A 15,268-nucleotide genomic window follows, 5' to 3' on the forward strand; every position below is an offset into this window, starting at 1 on the left:
TTGCATCCCAGGTTATGAATTAAATTGGTTTGCAGTGTTTCCATGCTTGTTGATGAAACTTGCTAGCATTTATATGGACATGATGCATTATTCATTAATTAAATGAAGATCAATAATTGATTTTGCTCCGGTGTTTCATAAATTTAATTTTCTTAGCTAATTTCATTCATAACTACAGACAAGAAATAAATTGGTGTATTTTGTGTCAGTGTTAAGAACAAATAATAACATTATGTTGTTTTCTGTGTTTATCTAATATGAAGAAAAAGCCCCAGCTAAACAAGTAATTCTAAAAAACTACATCTGTTACTGAAATAGTAGATACAAAATGCATACATGACTTGTATGACTTTTAGTATAATATCATATGTACTATCGATTGCAGTTTTACCTGATATTTAAGCAGATGGCACTATACATGGATGCCAGATACTTACTAAATTCCCTCTCATGGGTCTTCCCGAGGTTTTCCCTGATTCTTCCTCCACCATTTATACTGGCTGCCATGTATAGCCTATCTTGTGCTGAAAAATGGCATTTAATCTTATAATAATAACAATAACAATACTAAATTCCTAAGAAAAGCTGTACACTCAAAAATTTCTGTGAAACCATCCTCTTATCTCTATTGACCAAGGGGCCCCAAGTGGCCTAGTGGTCTAAAGTACTCACCATACTGATCACTGCCATCTCACCACTGTCTGCTTGGGTTCAAGTCTAGGATTCGGCCAATGCAGGTATGTGAGAAAGCTTGCCAGAAGCTTCTCATGGGTCGATGGTTCTTTCTGAGGTTTTCCCAGGTTCTTACTCCACCATTTATACTGGCTGCCATGTATAACCTATCTTGTGCAGAAAAATGGCATTAAACCCTACAACAACAACAACAACTATTGACCAAAACATACACATTGAAACTCTAAAATAGTGTATTGCATTTTGAGATCCAAATATTTTGAAAATGTAACCTTTATGTCACAATCCAAGTATTTTGAAAATGTAACCTTTATGTCACAGTTTGGGTTCCAGTATTGGAAACATGCTAATTTGCTTGTGGTAAAAAAAAGAAACATGATATCAAGATCTCACAATTTATGTTAATCCTTTTATCCTGATTTATGCACTGTATGACCTTAACCTGCCAAGCCATTAGTATTCTCTACACTTTGATTACCCTAACCCTCTGGCCATCAATATTCTCAATAATTTGAATTCCTAAACCCTCCGAGCTATCAATATTCTCTATAATTTGAATTCCTAAACCCTCCAAGCTATCAGTATTTTCTATAATTTGAATTCCTAAACCCTCCATGCCATCAGTATTCTCTACACTTTGATAACCCTAACCCTCCAAGCCATCAGTATTCTCCACACTTTGATTACCCAAACCTCCATGCCCTCAGTATTCTCTATGCTTTGTTTACTCTAACACTCCATGCCATCAGTATTCTCTACACTTTGATTACCCTAACCCTCCATGCCATCAGTATTCTCTACACTTTGATTGCCCAAACCCTCCAAATCATCAGTATTCTCTACACTTTGAATTCCTAAACCCTCCAAGCTATCAGTATTCTCTACACTTTTATCACCCTAACCCTCCATGCCATCAGTATTCTCTGCATTTTGATTACCCAAACCCTCCAAGTCATCAGTATTCTCTACACTTTGATTACCCAAACCTCCAAGCCATCAGTATTCTCTACACTTTGATTACCCAAACCTCCAAGCCATCAGTATTCTCTATGCTTTGATTACCCTAACCCTCCATACCATCAGTATTCTCTACACTTTGATTGCCCAAACCCTCCAAATCATCAGTATTCTCTACACTTTGAATTCCTAAACCCTCCAAGCTATCAGTATTATCTACACTTTGATTACCTTAACCCTCCATGCCATCAGTATTCTCCACACTTTGATTACCCTAACCCTACATGCCATCAGTATTCTCTACAGTTTGATTGCCCTGACCCTCCAAGTCATCAGTATTCTCTACACTTTGATTACCCAAACCCTCCATGACATCAGTATTCTGTACACTTCGATTACCCAAACCCTCCAAGCCATCAGTATTCTCTACACTTTGATTACCCAAACCTCCAAACCACCAGTATTATCTACACTTTGATAACTCAAAACCTCCAAAGCACCATTATTCTCTACACTTTGATTACCCTAACCCTTCATGCCATCAGTATTCTCTACACTTTAATGACCCAAACCCTCCAAACCACCAGTATTCTCTACACTTTGATTACCCTAACCCTCCAAGCTATCAGTATTCTCTACACTTTGATTACCCTAACCCTCCAAGTCATCAGTATTCTCTACACTTTGACTGCCCTAACCCTCCATGTCATCAGTATTCTCTACACTTTTATTACCCTAACCCTCCATGCCATCAGTATTCTCTACACTTTGATTACCCTAACCCTCCAAACCACCAGTATTCTCTACACTTTGATTACCCAAACCCTCCATGCCATCAGTATTCACTACACTTTGATTACTCTAACCCTCCAAGCCATTTGTATTCTCTACACTTTGATAACCCTAACCCTCCAAGCTATCAGTATTCTCTACACTTTGATTACCTTAACCCTCCATGCCATCAGTATTCTCTACACTTTGATTACCCAAACCTCCAAGCCATCAGTATTCTCTATGCTTTGATTACCCTAACCCTCCATGCCATCAGTATTCTCTACACTTTGATTGCCCTAACCCTCCATGCCATCAGTATTCTCTACACTTTGATTACCCTAACCCTCCATGCCATAAGTATTCTCTACACTTTGATTACCCAAACCTCCAAGCCATCAGTATTCTCAATGCTTTGATTACCCAAACACTCCATGCCATCAGTATTCTCTACACTTTGATTACCCTAACCCTCCAAGCTATCAGTATTCTCTACACTTTGATTGCCCTAACCCTCCATGCCATCAGTATTCTCTACACTTTGGTTGCCCTAACCCTCCATGCCATCAGTATTCTCTACACTTTGATTACCCTAACCCTCCATGCCATCAGCATTCTCTACACTTTGATAACCCTAACCCTCCAAGCTATCAGTATTCTCTATGCTTTGATTACCCTAACCCTCCAAGTCATCAGTATTCTCTACACTTTGATTGCCCTAACCCTCCATGCCATCAGTATTCTCTACACTTTGATTATCCAAACCTCCAAGCCATCAGTATTCTCACACTTTGGTTACCCAAACCTCCAAGCCATCAGTGTTCTCTATGCTTTGATCACCCTAACCCTCCATGCCATCAGTATTCTCTACACTTTGATTACCCTAACCCTCAAAGCCATCAGTATTCTCTACACTTTGATTACCCAAACCCTATAAAGCCATCAGTATTCTCTACACTTTAATTACCCAAACCTCTAAGCCATCAGTATTCTCTACACTTAGATTACCCAAACCCTATAAAGCCATCAGTATTCTCTACACTTTGATTACCCAAACCCTCAAAGCCATCAGATTTCTCTACACTTTGATGATCCAAACCCTCCAATCAGCATTCTCTACACTTTTATCACCCTAACCCTCCATGCCATCAGTATTCTCTACACTTTGATTACCCTAACCTCCAAGCCATCAGTATTCTCTACACTTTAATTACCCTAACCTCCAAGCCATCAGTATTCTCTACACTTTGATTACCCAAACCCTATAAAGCCATCAGTATTCACTACACTTTAATTACCCAAACCTCTAAGCCATCAGTATTCTCTACACTTTGATTACCCAGACCCTCCAAGTCATCAGTATTCTCTACACTTTGATTGTCCTAACCCTCCAAGCCATCAGTATTCTCTACACTTTGATTGCCCTAACCCTCCATGCCATCAGTATTCTCTACACTTTGATTACCCAAACCCTCCAAGTCATCAGTATTCTCTACACTTTGATTGCCCTAACCCTCCAAGCCATCAATATTCTCTACACTTCGATTACCCAAACCCTCCAAGTCATCAGTATTCTCTACACTTTGATTGCCCTAACCCTCCAAGCCATCAGTATTCTCTACACTTTGATTTTCCTAACCCTCCATGCCATCAGTATTCTCTACACTTTGATTACCCAAACCTCCATGCCATCAGTATTCTCTACACTTTGATTACCTTAACCCTCCAAGTCATTAGTATTCTCAATGCTTTCACCATTCCTCTTAATATCTTTAATAATAAAATGACATGTCCCTCAATAAATCCAGATATCAATCTAACCAACATTTACTTTACAACAAACAATTAGAACTATTATGTTAGTTGATTTTCAGTATACAGTTTATCCTTGTCAATCATTCTATCCATCACATCACTGTAAAGTTTTACCTTTTGGTAAATGGTTGTACTGTGCTTTGAAATGACTGTACTGTGCTTTGAAAGTTTCCTAATTGTCTGTTTCCTTCAATTTGGTTTTAAATGGTGTTGCTGGTTTTCACATATTTTGCACAATCAGAAACCACACATACTGCCAATGCATTGTGCAGAATGGAGAAGTTTGTTAAGATGCCTGTATTCAAGTTCCGACATTTTTGTTTTGAGTGAATATTTTGCTGTGATGAAATGATTTGCTGTTGTGTGCATTGTTTGTTTGAATGAGAATTTGAGAACATTTGTTTTTAGGTTTACAGAATTATTGAAATTTTGAGACCAGCATTTTCAGTGTTTCATATTTCACTCATTGGTTCTGAAAACAGACTATTTGTTAGATGTCTGGCAGAAGAGTTCAGTTTTGGTAACAAATTCTGAGAGAAGATGAAATATACGGAAGGCAAAGGATACTGGATGGTATTTGAAAATATTAGTCCAGTTTTCATCAGTAGCCATTGATCACTTCCACTCACTTCATGCAACCAAATTTATGATGAGCAGGTGGAAGAAATGTTTTTACTATATATATATATATATATATATATATATATATATATATATATATATATATATATATATATATATTGGGTCCAACTGCAAGCAACATTGCCATTGCATAATGCACCAGCAGGTTGGGGCCTGTGTTTGTTCTACTTATTGGTCCTAACAAACTGCATAGACCCAGATTTGAATCTGTGCAGTTTGCAGTTGGATCTGACATAAGGAAGTATATACAGTGTCTTTGTATACATTTTCAGTTTAACTTATTAGTATTTGTGACCATTTTTGTCAAGCCCAGGCTTGGCAAAAGCTGGACATTACAGTCAAATCAGCAACTGTGTACATGTGCAGATCAGGGTTTTTGTTGTATGCAGTTTGACTCAACTTATAAGTGAGTGCAAATGGTGGATCTGACAAAAATGGAATCCCTGGTTCCTAAATATTTGCAAGGCTAGACTGTATGGAATATATTTAATCTAATCTTTCACTGACTAAATAAATCTAATGTTAATTTTCATCAACTCCACCTTTGTGGTAGCTTGACACAGCAATCACTTGAAATTCGTGTGTGTGTATGTCTGTATTCTGAGGAGGCACAATAGCTCAATTGATAAAGCATTGGACTCAGGTTTGATACCCACCCAGGTAAGCCTTAGTGTCTCTTTGTGAAAGGCTCTTAACTTCCATTTCCTTGGTATGATGCAGGCAATAATGTATAAAAATGTTGTTAAAACCAACAAAGACAAAACTGTTCACATCTTAGATTAATCTCATTGTTAAAGATTTTTGGTTAAATTTATTTCATTACTTTTGTATCCCTCCATCTTTGGATTTGAGATATGACTTAAGTATGCATTACATTTATATTGTATCATACTGGTTCATGGCTCATTCCTATGGGTGAAGATTTTTCCCTTGTTTGTCAGTGATAGCACATTTGGAGTAAGCTTGATGCTAAATTTTTTATGTCAGTTATACTTAGTAATTTGGTACACAGAGACATGTTTCTTGAGTTATGGATCCCTCTTCATGTGTACAACATCAGTTTGCTAAAATATAGGTCACTGTTACCAAAATTTCAGGTTTCTCTGATTTAGGTAAAGTTTTTGCTTGCCCTTGTTTCTTATGTTCTATTTGTTAGGGAGTCATACAATTTTTTTTTATATCCTAGAGTTCATGCTTCAGTGACTTTGTTTCAGCTGTACATTTTGGTGAGTTTCTTTGGTACTGTCAGCTATTGTCATGGAAATTGATATGTCAGTGTGTCGTGGTTGGTTCAATACCTTTTCACCAAAAGTAGGTTACTACTACCTTTGTTTCATTTGAAAGCATTGGGGTAGGCTTGACATGCTGGCCAAGGCCATGGTTAACTTCTTGTTAGTGATGAAGTTAATGAATCTACAGAGATTTCAGAGCATATTTGTTCATTAGTATGAAAAATACATGTAGTATTTTGGGTATTTGTAAAGAAGAAAAATTTAGTGCTATGGTATTTCTCTTTTGTAAACTTGAGAGACCAGCAAATTCAGCTGTCCAGTTGTCCATTGACAATAATTCTTGACATGAGAATTTACATAAGATAATTAATAGTTTGAGTAACAAATTTCCTAGTAATACATTTTTTTGTAAAATAAAATCTAGCCTTTAAAGAAATAATTATTATAGTATATTTGTTCATGCTTATTTATATCTTGAAATGAAGATGATTATTGCAAGGACGATTTGAACTGACCATTAATTTGATTGGATTTCTGTGATTATCCCAAGGACGATTTGACCTGACCCATCATTTGATTGGATTTCTGTGATTATCCCAAAGACGATTTGAACTGACCGATCATTTGATTGAAATTCTGTGACTATCCCAAGGATGATTTGAACTGACCCATCATTTGATTGGATTTATGTGATTTTGCTAAGAATGATTTGAACTGACTCATCATTTGATGAGATTTCTGTTATTATCCCAAAGACAATTTGAACTGACCCATCATTTGATTGAATTTCTGTGATTATCCAAAAGATGATTTGAACTGACCAATCATTTGATTGAATTTCTGTGATTATCCAAAAGATGATTTGAACTGACCAATCATTTGATTGAATTTCTGTGATTATCCAGAAGATGATTTGAACTGACCCATCATTTGATTGGATATCTGTGATTATCCCAAGGACAAATTGAGCAGATCCATCATTTAATTGGATTTGTACATTTCCTTTCCCAGCACTATCTTGATTCCCTGAAGTCTTAATTTTTAAATTGTTATCAGCAGAGTAACCTGTCATCTACCAAAGTTTGACATAATTTCAGTATACTGGTAGTTCTTCTTTACAGTGGATGGAAAAGCATATTTTGACAGTTCATCAAAAGTGCAACTTATCACATTCCCCTCTACCCACAGCAAGTGTTTGAGTTGTGTTTGCTTGCTTGTTATCAAGCCGTTTCTCAGAGCACTGTTTCCCCCATAGCTGCTTTGTACCTAAAACATCAGATGTTATTGATTTGCTAATAAAATTCTTCCCAGTTATGCATGTGCATGCTTACCGCTTGTTCAAGTTAAAAGAATATGGAAAATAATGCTAACATTGTTTGCAACATGAGCAAATTTGGATATAGGGTATGCTTCTGGGTATGTGATATCAATAAATGAGGATATGTGATGACCAGAGAATTATTGCACTATGGTTCATGGTGCTGTATTTACTTATGAGTTAAGTCCAACTGCAAACTATACAATCTGCCATTGCATAAAGTACCAGCAGATCTTGGTCTATGCAGTTTGTCGGGAGTAACAGGTAAACAAACACCATTGACCCAGATCTACCATGTTGTTTGCAGTTGGACTTCATTTGTACACAAGTATAAACAGTACATCCAAGCCCAGATTATAAACAGGCTTTTCATATTATGGATAGCATTGTATCTCTTGCCACAAAAGAAATGTTTCTATTTTGGCAAATTGGAAATTCAAGGTAAAGGGCATGGTCACAGTAAGAGAAAGAAGAAAAATGTTTCTGCATAAGAATTCCAGTTCTTAACCATGTACTTCCACCAAAGTTTATGGATGACTTACACCTTGGGTATTTGGTTGGGGGGTCAAAAATCAAAGGTCAAGGTCACTGATTGAAAGAAGAAATATGTTTTTTGCATTATAACCTTAATTCTTAAACTGACTGAAGCTTTTGGAGGGTTTACTAGACGACTTGATTTTAGGGTCCAAAGATAAAGATCATTATGATTTAGAGAAAACTGGGTTTTGCAGAAGAACTTTTGTTCTAGAACTCATTGACCAAACTTTAGATGTCTTGCATTTAAGCTAAACAATAAACCTTTAGGTTCTGGGTTCTAAAGGTCATAGGTCATGGACATGGTAAGTCTAATAATAGATAAAAAATTTCTGCACATTAAGTTCAGTTTCAGACTGCACATCTTGTCCATAGGTCAAGGTCATTTAGCCCAATTTGTCAGTAATCTCCAGAGTCAACCATGCTCTACCAGTGTCTACACAGTCAGCTATTAAATAAGAGATCAGCATAATGATGTGTCATTCACAGTATTTTTGTGGTCCCTTTTTTTGGTCCATCCATCATTTAGTTATCTACACTTGTGTTTGAAGAGTATAACTCACAAGCTGTTCAAGGTATCCCTAGAAAACTAGGTGCATATTTTGGACTGGTGGCGTGGGAAACATGGTACATATATTGGACTAGTTGGTCTAAGGAAACTGGTACATATATTGGACTAGTTGGCCTAGGAAACTTGGTACATATATTGGACTAGTTGGTCTAAAGAAACTGGTACATATATTGGACTAGTTGGCCTAGGAAACTTGGTACATATATTGGACTAGTTGGCCTAGGAAACTTGGTACATATATTGGACTAGTTGGCCCAGATGTACCTTTTATTATTCATTGCTCTCCACTTCCAGTATTTGTATTGTTTTTGTTCATCCATCCATTATCAACACTTTCATTTCCAGGACAAAACTCCAGAACTATTTAATAAATTAAGTATTGTTCACACATTATGTAAATAGTCTATATGTGCCTTTTGCTAGTATGTCTCAGTATTTTTAATATTTTTATTTGTTTATTTATCCATCCATCCATCCATCCATCTTTAGCATTTTCATTTCTGGAGCAAAAACCATGATGCTCATCTCTTCCCTGTGTAACTTTTACAAACTAACTTTCTGTTTACTAATTATTGTCTTCTAGGAATCATTTCGGTTTGGCAGGGAAAAAACTCTAAGCATAAGTCCCAAACTATTCCAGATACATGTATCTCAGCACACTTATTGGACTAATGGACCTGAACTGCCTTTTACTATTCATTGTTGGTCAGTTACAGTATTTGTAACATATTTGTCTGTTTATTTGTCCATCTATCATTTATCCATTCTTTCATTTTCAGGACAATGTTCCAAAATATGTTTTAGATATCTCAGTGAGATTTGGCACACATATTAAATTAGTATTATAGATGCACCATTTGTTTTTCACAGATCTTTTGGATTCAGTTACATTTAGAGTTGTCATCTATTTGTCTGTTCATCCATGTATCCATTATTCACACTTTGGTTTCTAGGGCAAAACTCCATAACCATTTAAGATATTTTATTGAAACTTTGTAAATATCAAACCGGTGGTATAAATATGCCTGTTGTTTTTCATGGTTCTTCAGCTTTAACATTTTCATCCATTTGTTAATTCATCCATCCATCCTTCATTCACTCTTTTGTTTTGCAGCGTAATGACTTCCATATACACTACATTGATACAAACTTTCTATATATAAATATTCAAACAAAATTATCTTGTCGCAGGATATAGATGGCTGTCTCTGTTTTATTTTACCCCATTTGCCTGCTTCTGCTATGTGCTGAAATTCCAATACAAAATGCTTGGCTAATTGTACCCTGATTGTACCCTAAAAGGCAATCTTTTCTGTCAGCAGCTTTTCATGGTGCTAAATCTGTAATTAAGAACTCGAAAGGTGAAAGTGTATTCCCTAGCAAGCTAGAATTTTCTGAGAAATTTGTCTTGATCAAAACTTTGCAGTTCGCAGTGGTGTACATGAGAGCTGTGCAGTCTGTGTGTTCCTTTCTTTTGTATTTTTTATGCATTATCCACTATCAACATTTTGTTAGTTTCCACTACTCAGAAAAAAGGACCAATTTAGACCAAATGTAACAGGTAACATTCTGGTCGCAATATCTTTATGTAGATAATGCTGATCCATGATTTAATTCATCCAAAAATGTAACAAAATAGGAAAATCTTGGACATTTGCTTTTCAAATGCCCATTATAAAATTTTAAACAAATTTGGATGCATAAAAACCTCTTCATTGAGTACCAGATATTCTACTCAATAAGTTTCAAAGGACTTAATGGAATGAAACTAATTTTGGTATAAGATGATCAAGTTAAAGTTTTATATTTTTTATTACTGCAAATTTTTTTGATGTTATGGCCCTTATCTGACTTAGAACCTTGCCATTGTATACTGAGTTATGGCCCTTATCTGATTTAGAACCTTGCCATTGTATACTGAGTTATGGCCCTTATCTGACTTAGAACCTTGCCATTGTATACTGAGGTATGGTCCTTATCTGACTTAGAACCTTGCCATTGTATACTGAGGTATGGCCCTTATCTGACTTAGAACCTTGCCATTGTATACTGAGGTATGGTCCTTATCTGACTTAAAACCTTGCCATTGTATACAGAGGTATGGTCCTTATCTGACTTAGAACCTTGCCATTGTATACTGAGGTATGGTCCTTATCTGACTTAGAACCTTGCCATTGTATACTGAGGTATGGTCCTTATCTGACTTAGAACCTTGCCATTGTATACTGAGGTATGGCCCTTATCTGACTTAGAACCTTGCCATTGTATACTGAGGTATGGTCCTTATCTGACTTAAAACCTTGCCATTGTATACTGAGGTATGGTCCTTATCTGACTTAAAACCTTGCCATTGTATACTGAAGTATGGCCCTTATCTGACTTAGAACCTTGCCATTGTATACTGAAGTATGGCCCTTATCTGACTTAAAACCTTACCATTGTATACTGAGTTATGGCCCTTATCTGACATAGAACCTTACCATTGTATACTGAATGCTTTCATCAGTTACACCAAACTGGTATGGGTTTCTGTGTCATATTTCCAGTTTTTGTATCATAATATCTGCCTACAGTAATCCAGGTTTTTGACTCATGCCCTGTAGTGTAGTATGTATGTGTTTATATATTAATGTTTATTAGCATGTCAGCACAAAATTGTTGTATTGTGCCAGTTAAAAAGTAAAGTAAAGAGCAAGCAGCAGAAAAAATTGGAGTTTCATTTATTTCATGTCATGACTTAAATAACATTTAATTGTTAGTATTTAATTTCCATTTATTACTTGTTGATTTATCTGTCTTATTGACTTATATTATTTTAACATTAGTTCCTATTGTCCTATGTCTAATTTTAATAAGTTGATGCTAGTTTCTAATTGACAGGCTTTGTAATAAGTGTGTTCTAATTTTCCTGCTCTAGGTGTGGAGGAGCTGAGAAAGCTATACTGGATGATAGCCAATAACAGGCTGTGGCTAGAGAAACATTTGGACATACATCATGTGCTACCCATGCCAGAAGCAACTCACATCCCACCCTTCACCCTTGATATGACCCCCGGGCCTCAGTCAACATTTGACCCTCACAGGGAATTTCAGATGATTGGTCCATGTAAACTTGATCATGTAAGATTTTAATAAAAAAATTCATTCTTATTATTTTTTTAACTTTATCTACCAGCATCAAATGAAGCAAGTTTTGCATTTGCCATGTCCTTCCTTTGTTTAATCTATCTGCCAGGGCCTACATTTTATGAAACAGTTAAACAGTATCAACTGGAACCACATAGATGAATTTCATTATTTTAGAACAATTACACAGAATCAGTTGGAACTACACAGATAACTTTCTGCACTTCAATAAGGATATATACGTAATCATTAGTTACTGGATTTTTCACATTAGCAACATACCTTATATACTCACATATAAGTCAGGTCCAGCTGTTAGTAACATAGACCATGATCCACTACTGCATAATGTGCTGGCAGATCATGGCATATGGTATTTGTTCTACTGATTACTCCTAACAAGCTGCATAGACCCAGATCTACTGGCACATTATGTGACAGCATATCTGGGTCTAGACCGTTTTCAGTTAGACCCAACATATAGAGGGTGTATACATTAAGTGAAGTCTCATATGAAAATATTAGCTATCATTTATATTCATACTAATACAAGTAGAAGTGCTCATTTGTACCCATCTTGCAGAATTTTGATGGTAGTTATGTTACCTACATGACTGGCACTTGGTATGTACATTGATGACATTTAGTATTTCATTCCATTTTCTTATACCATTATTGATTTGGATTTTTAAAATTCACACAAACTGGACTGTATTCAGGCACAGTTTTTATTGTAGAATTTAACTATCATGATGACTCTAGCAGTGTATGTATGAATACATGAAAATTTGAGTCACAGATTCATGTTTAAGTCTGCAGATTTTGACCACAATTATCAGACTTCCTGAAATAAATAAAAATTCTTTTTGTCACGTGCCACAGCATTGCTAGAGGCATATAATATAATTTTTGTCTGTCCATCACACCAAGATTAACACATTAACCCCTGGAGGTTTTTGTCGGTTTCACCTGAAATTTGAGTAGGAAACACATTTTGAAAGCTATTTCTGAATAAATCCTAATAAATCAACTTCCAGGTGATTTTCCAATAACATAATGCCTAGTTGTGTTAGAAACATCATTTTTCATTGGCTGTTTGGCTCATGCATGAGCAGAAGGGTTAAAGTTGGAATTTTTTTTGTTTGTTGCTTAACGGACACATTATTTTCGTATCGAGACCAATCTTTATTTCAAATGCCCATCTAATCTGACTTTTTGCAAAGGTTCATCTGTCTGTTTGCAGTTCGTACCAGTCTGCCTTAGATCTGAGACCAAAAAGTCTAAAAGCCAGACACAAAATCAGATTGTGACCACAGGCGAATTTTGGGTGGAAAAAGATTGGGTCCAAAAAATGAGGTTTTTCCCCCCTGTATTTTGTAGTGCAACTAGAATTTCCAGATTATTTGGTATCATTGTAGAGCTTCATATGTCTACCTTTTTAGAATACCACTCACTATAGTGTATCATACATGACCTTGATGCTGCAGAGCTCGGCAGTAGGCTACTACCTCCTGCCACGTAAACTCATCACCAGGGGTTAATGTGTTTAGATCACACATTTCTTGTGTTATGTCTAGGGGCTTAAAACTGAAGTAACAAGACAAGATAAACCAAACAAGCATTTGGTTTTACAGAATATAAAGTTATTTAAATAAAATATAAAATCAAACAAAATGAAAGAATTAAAAATAACTTAACAGTGATTGAATTCCTAAAATATTATCCTAAATTGTACTATCAGTTTCAAACTAATCCAGAAACTGTCCAAAGGTGTTCTGAATGAAGGTTCTAATGTGTTTATGTTCTACAGTGCTAGCACCACTGAAAAATAATAGTTTTAAATCCAAATGTTTTTACTTCAAGGTAATCCCATGAATGTAGAATATCACTGGAGTCCTTGAAGGTTTCATAGAATCCAATAGAATTATTTAAATATTAAAGTCCTTGAAAATTTTGCATAATCCTGTAGGCAGTGACTGTTCAAATTAAAGATTTTCCATTCTGCTAAACCCAACAAGCAAATATTATAAATAAATCACTATTTCTTCTTGACAGCTCATACAGAACTGACATAGACTGAAGAATAGGATATGTGGTACATGTATTCTCATTATATAGTCTCGATATGCACACCCAATCAAAAGCATCTAATTCACTTTTTAAAAAATCTCGAAGAATTAAATCATTTTGAAATAACTCAAACAGTCATGTTAAGACCTTCTCAGACTGTTGAACCAATCAACACTTAGGGTATGCATGATAGGGCAAATTTAATCCAATTTTCACATGATGTTTATGTGACCTTCATTCAAATTAAAGTATGGCATATTTGACCTGAATAATTGTTGACTTGACCTTAGTGATCGGCCTGGGTTTATGAATGGGATTCCTACACCATAGTGTACATGTACTTTGCTAAAGTGCTAGCAGGCCATTGAATTCAAGAATTTAAAATATAAATGTCTTAAACCCAAATGACTTAAATAAAAACTATCTTATTAATTTAATAGATGATACAAATTTTGGTAAAACTTGTTCTGTTTATTATAGACTTTCTGTCCATCCTGTCTGTGTTATATAATCAAAGTTATCATCATCCACCACTCCCTCTTTATTCCATACTGGGATAACTCACAAACCAACTTATAATGTGATAAGAGCCATGGATCTTGTTTTAAATTTAAAAGTTAGTGACAAACATAAGGAAATTGATGATTGCAAAGTTAGACTGTTTTTCTAAAAAGGCCTGTCATGCAAATCACATAGTGTTCATAAAATTCAGGCATTACCAATCCCATATATATTTTAATATTAATAGGAAATAAAATAAATATATGAACATATCAGGATTTAAATGTGTACACTGACAAACGATGTCTGAACCTCATATGTAAGGATGGGGATATTGTGAACCCCATGAAATCAGTAGGGTAAAAAGAAATAGCTAACTCATTTTGACAACTGTTGAGGGCTAAATGATCTTAAGATACAGTGACACCATCTAATCATCCCATAATGTCTCCAGCTGTTAGTATTACATGAATGTTGCTGATAACACAGTAACATCCATGTGTAGTTGAAGTCTGATTTCTTGTGAAAATCACACATTGTAGAGAAGTGTTTGATATTGGCTACTTTGTGAATTATTCTTCATAGCAAATTTGCATTGATAAATTTATAAATAACTTTTAAGCTCTGACACAATGTGAATGTTTTTTGTCCTTTGTCTTTTTATTGTCAACTTCTTTTCCCTGATCAAGGTGTTGAGTTGAAAGGCAGTGCAACTGCCACATGTCAACTGTGTATATTAGTATTTTCGTGTCAATAAACACATGCTAATGTATGATACATAGCCCACTTTTCAACCCAGCATGAGGTGAAAAACTTCTCTGTTTCCTGTAACATGCATGTAATATTCTGCATTTCAAAATCTTGATAATTTCATTCCATTTTTGTTATGGAACAACATTCTGCCATGTTGGATAGTACACTGATCTAATTTGTTTCATGACATTTGATTGGTTTATGATAAAACACTGCTTGACTGGTTCCCTGTTCTTTTCTGTCAGTGCCTAATAGATTTTCTCTCCCAGTGTAGGAGTTTCTTAC

At 35.5% G+C, this 15,268-nt stretch overlaps 1 protein-coding gene across 2 annotated transcripts in view; it reads left to right on the top strand.

The window, feature by feature from the left end:
* Positions 1–15,268, top strand: part of LOC149801796 (uncharacterized protein KIAA0825-like) — a 136,291-nt gene that overhangs the window by 110,621 nt on the left and 10,402 nt on the right. For both annotated transcript variants that reach the window (XM_089956141.1, XM_089956142.1), the window contains one exon: positions 11,451–11,653. In XM_089956141.1, coding sequence (XP_089812267.1) covers positions 11,451–11,653 — 203 coding nt within the window. The remainder of the gene's footprint in view (positions 1–11,450; positions 11,654–15,268) is intronic.

The sequence above is a fragment of the Sinohyriopsis cumingii genome, chromosome 4 (assembly GCF_028554795.1).
Source record: "Sinohyriopsis cumingii isolate HCF-2022 chromosome 4, ASM2855479v2, whole genome shotgun sequence".
Lineage (NCBI taxonomy): Eukaryota > Metazoa > Mollusca > Bivalvia > Unionida > Unionidae > Sinohyriopsis > Sinohyriopsis cumingii.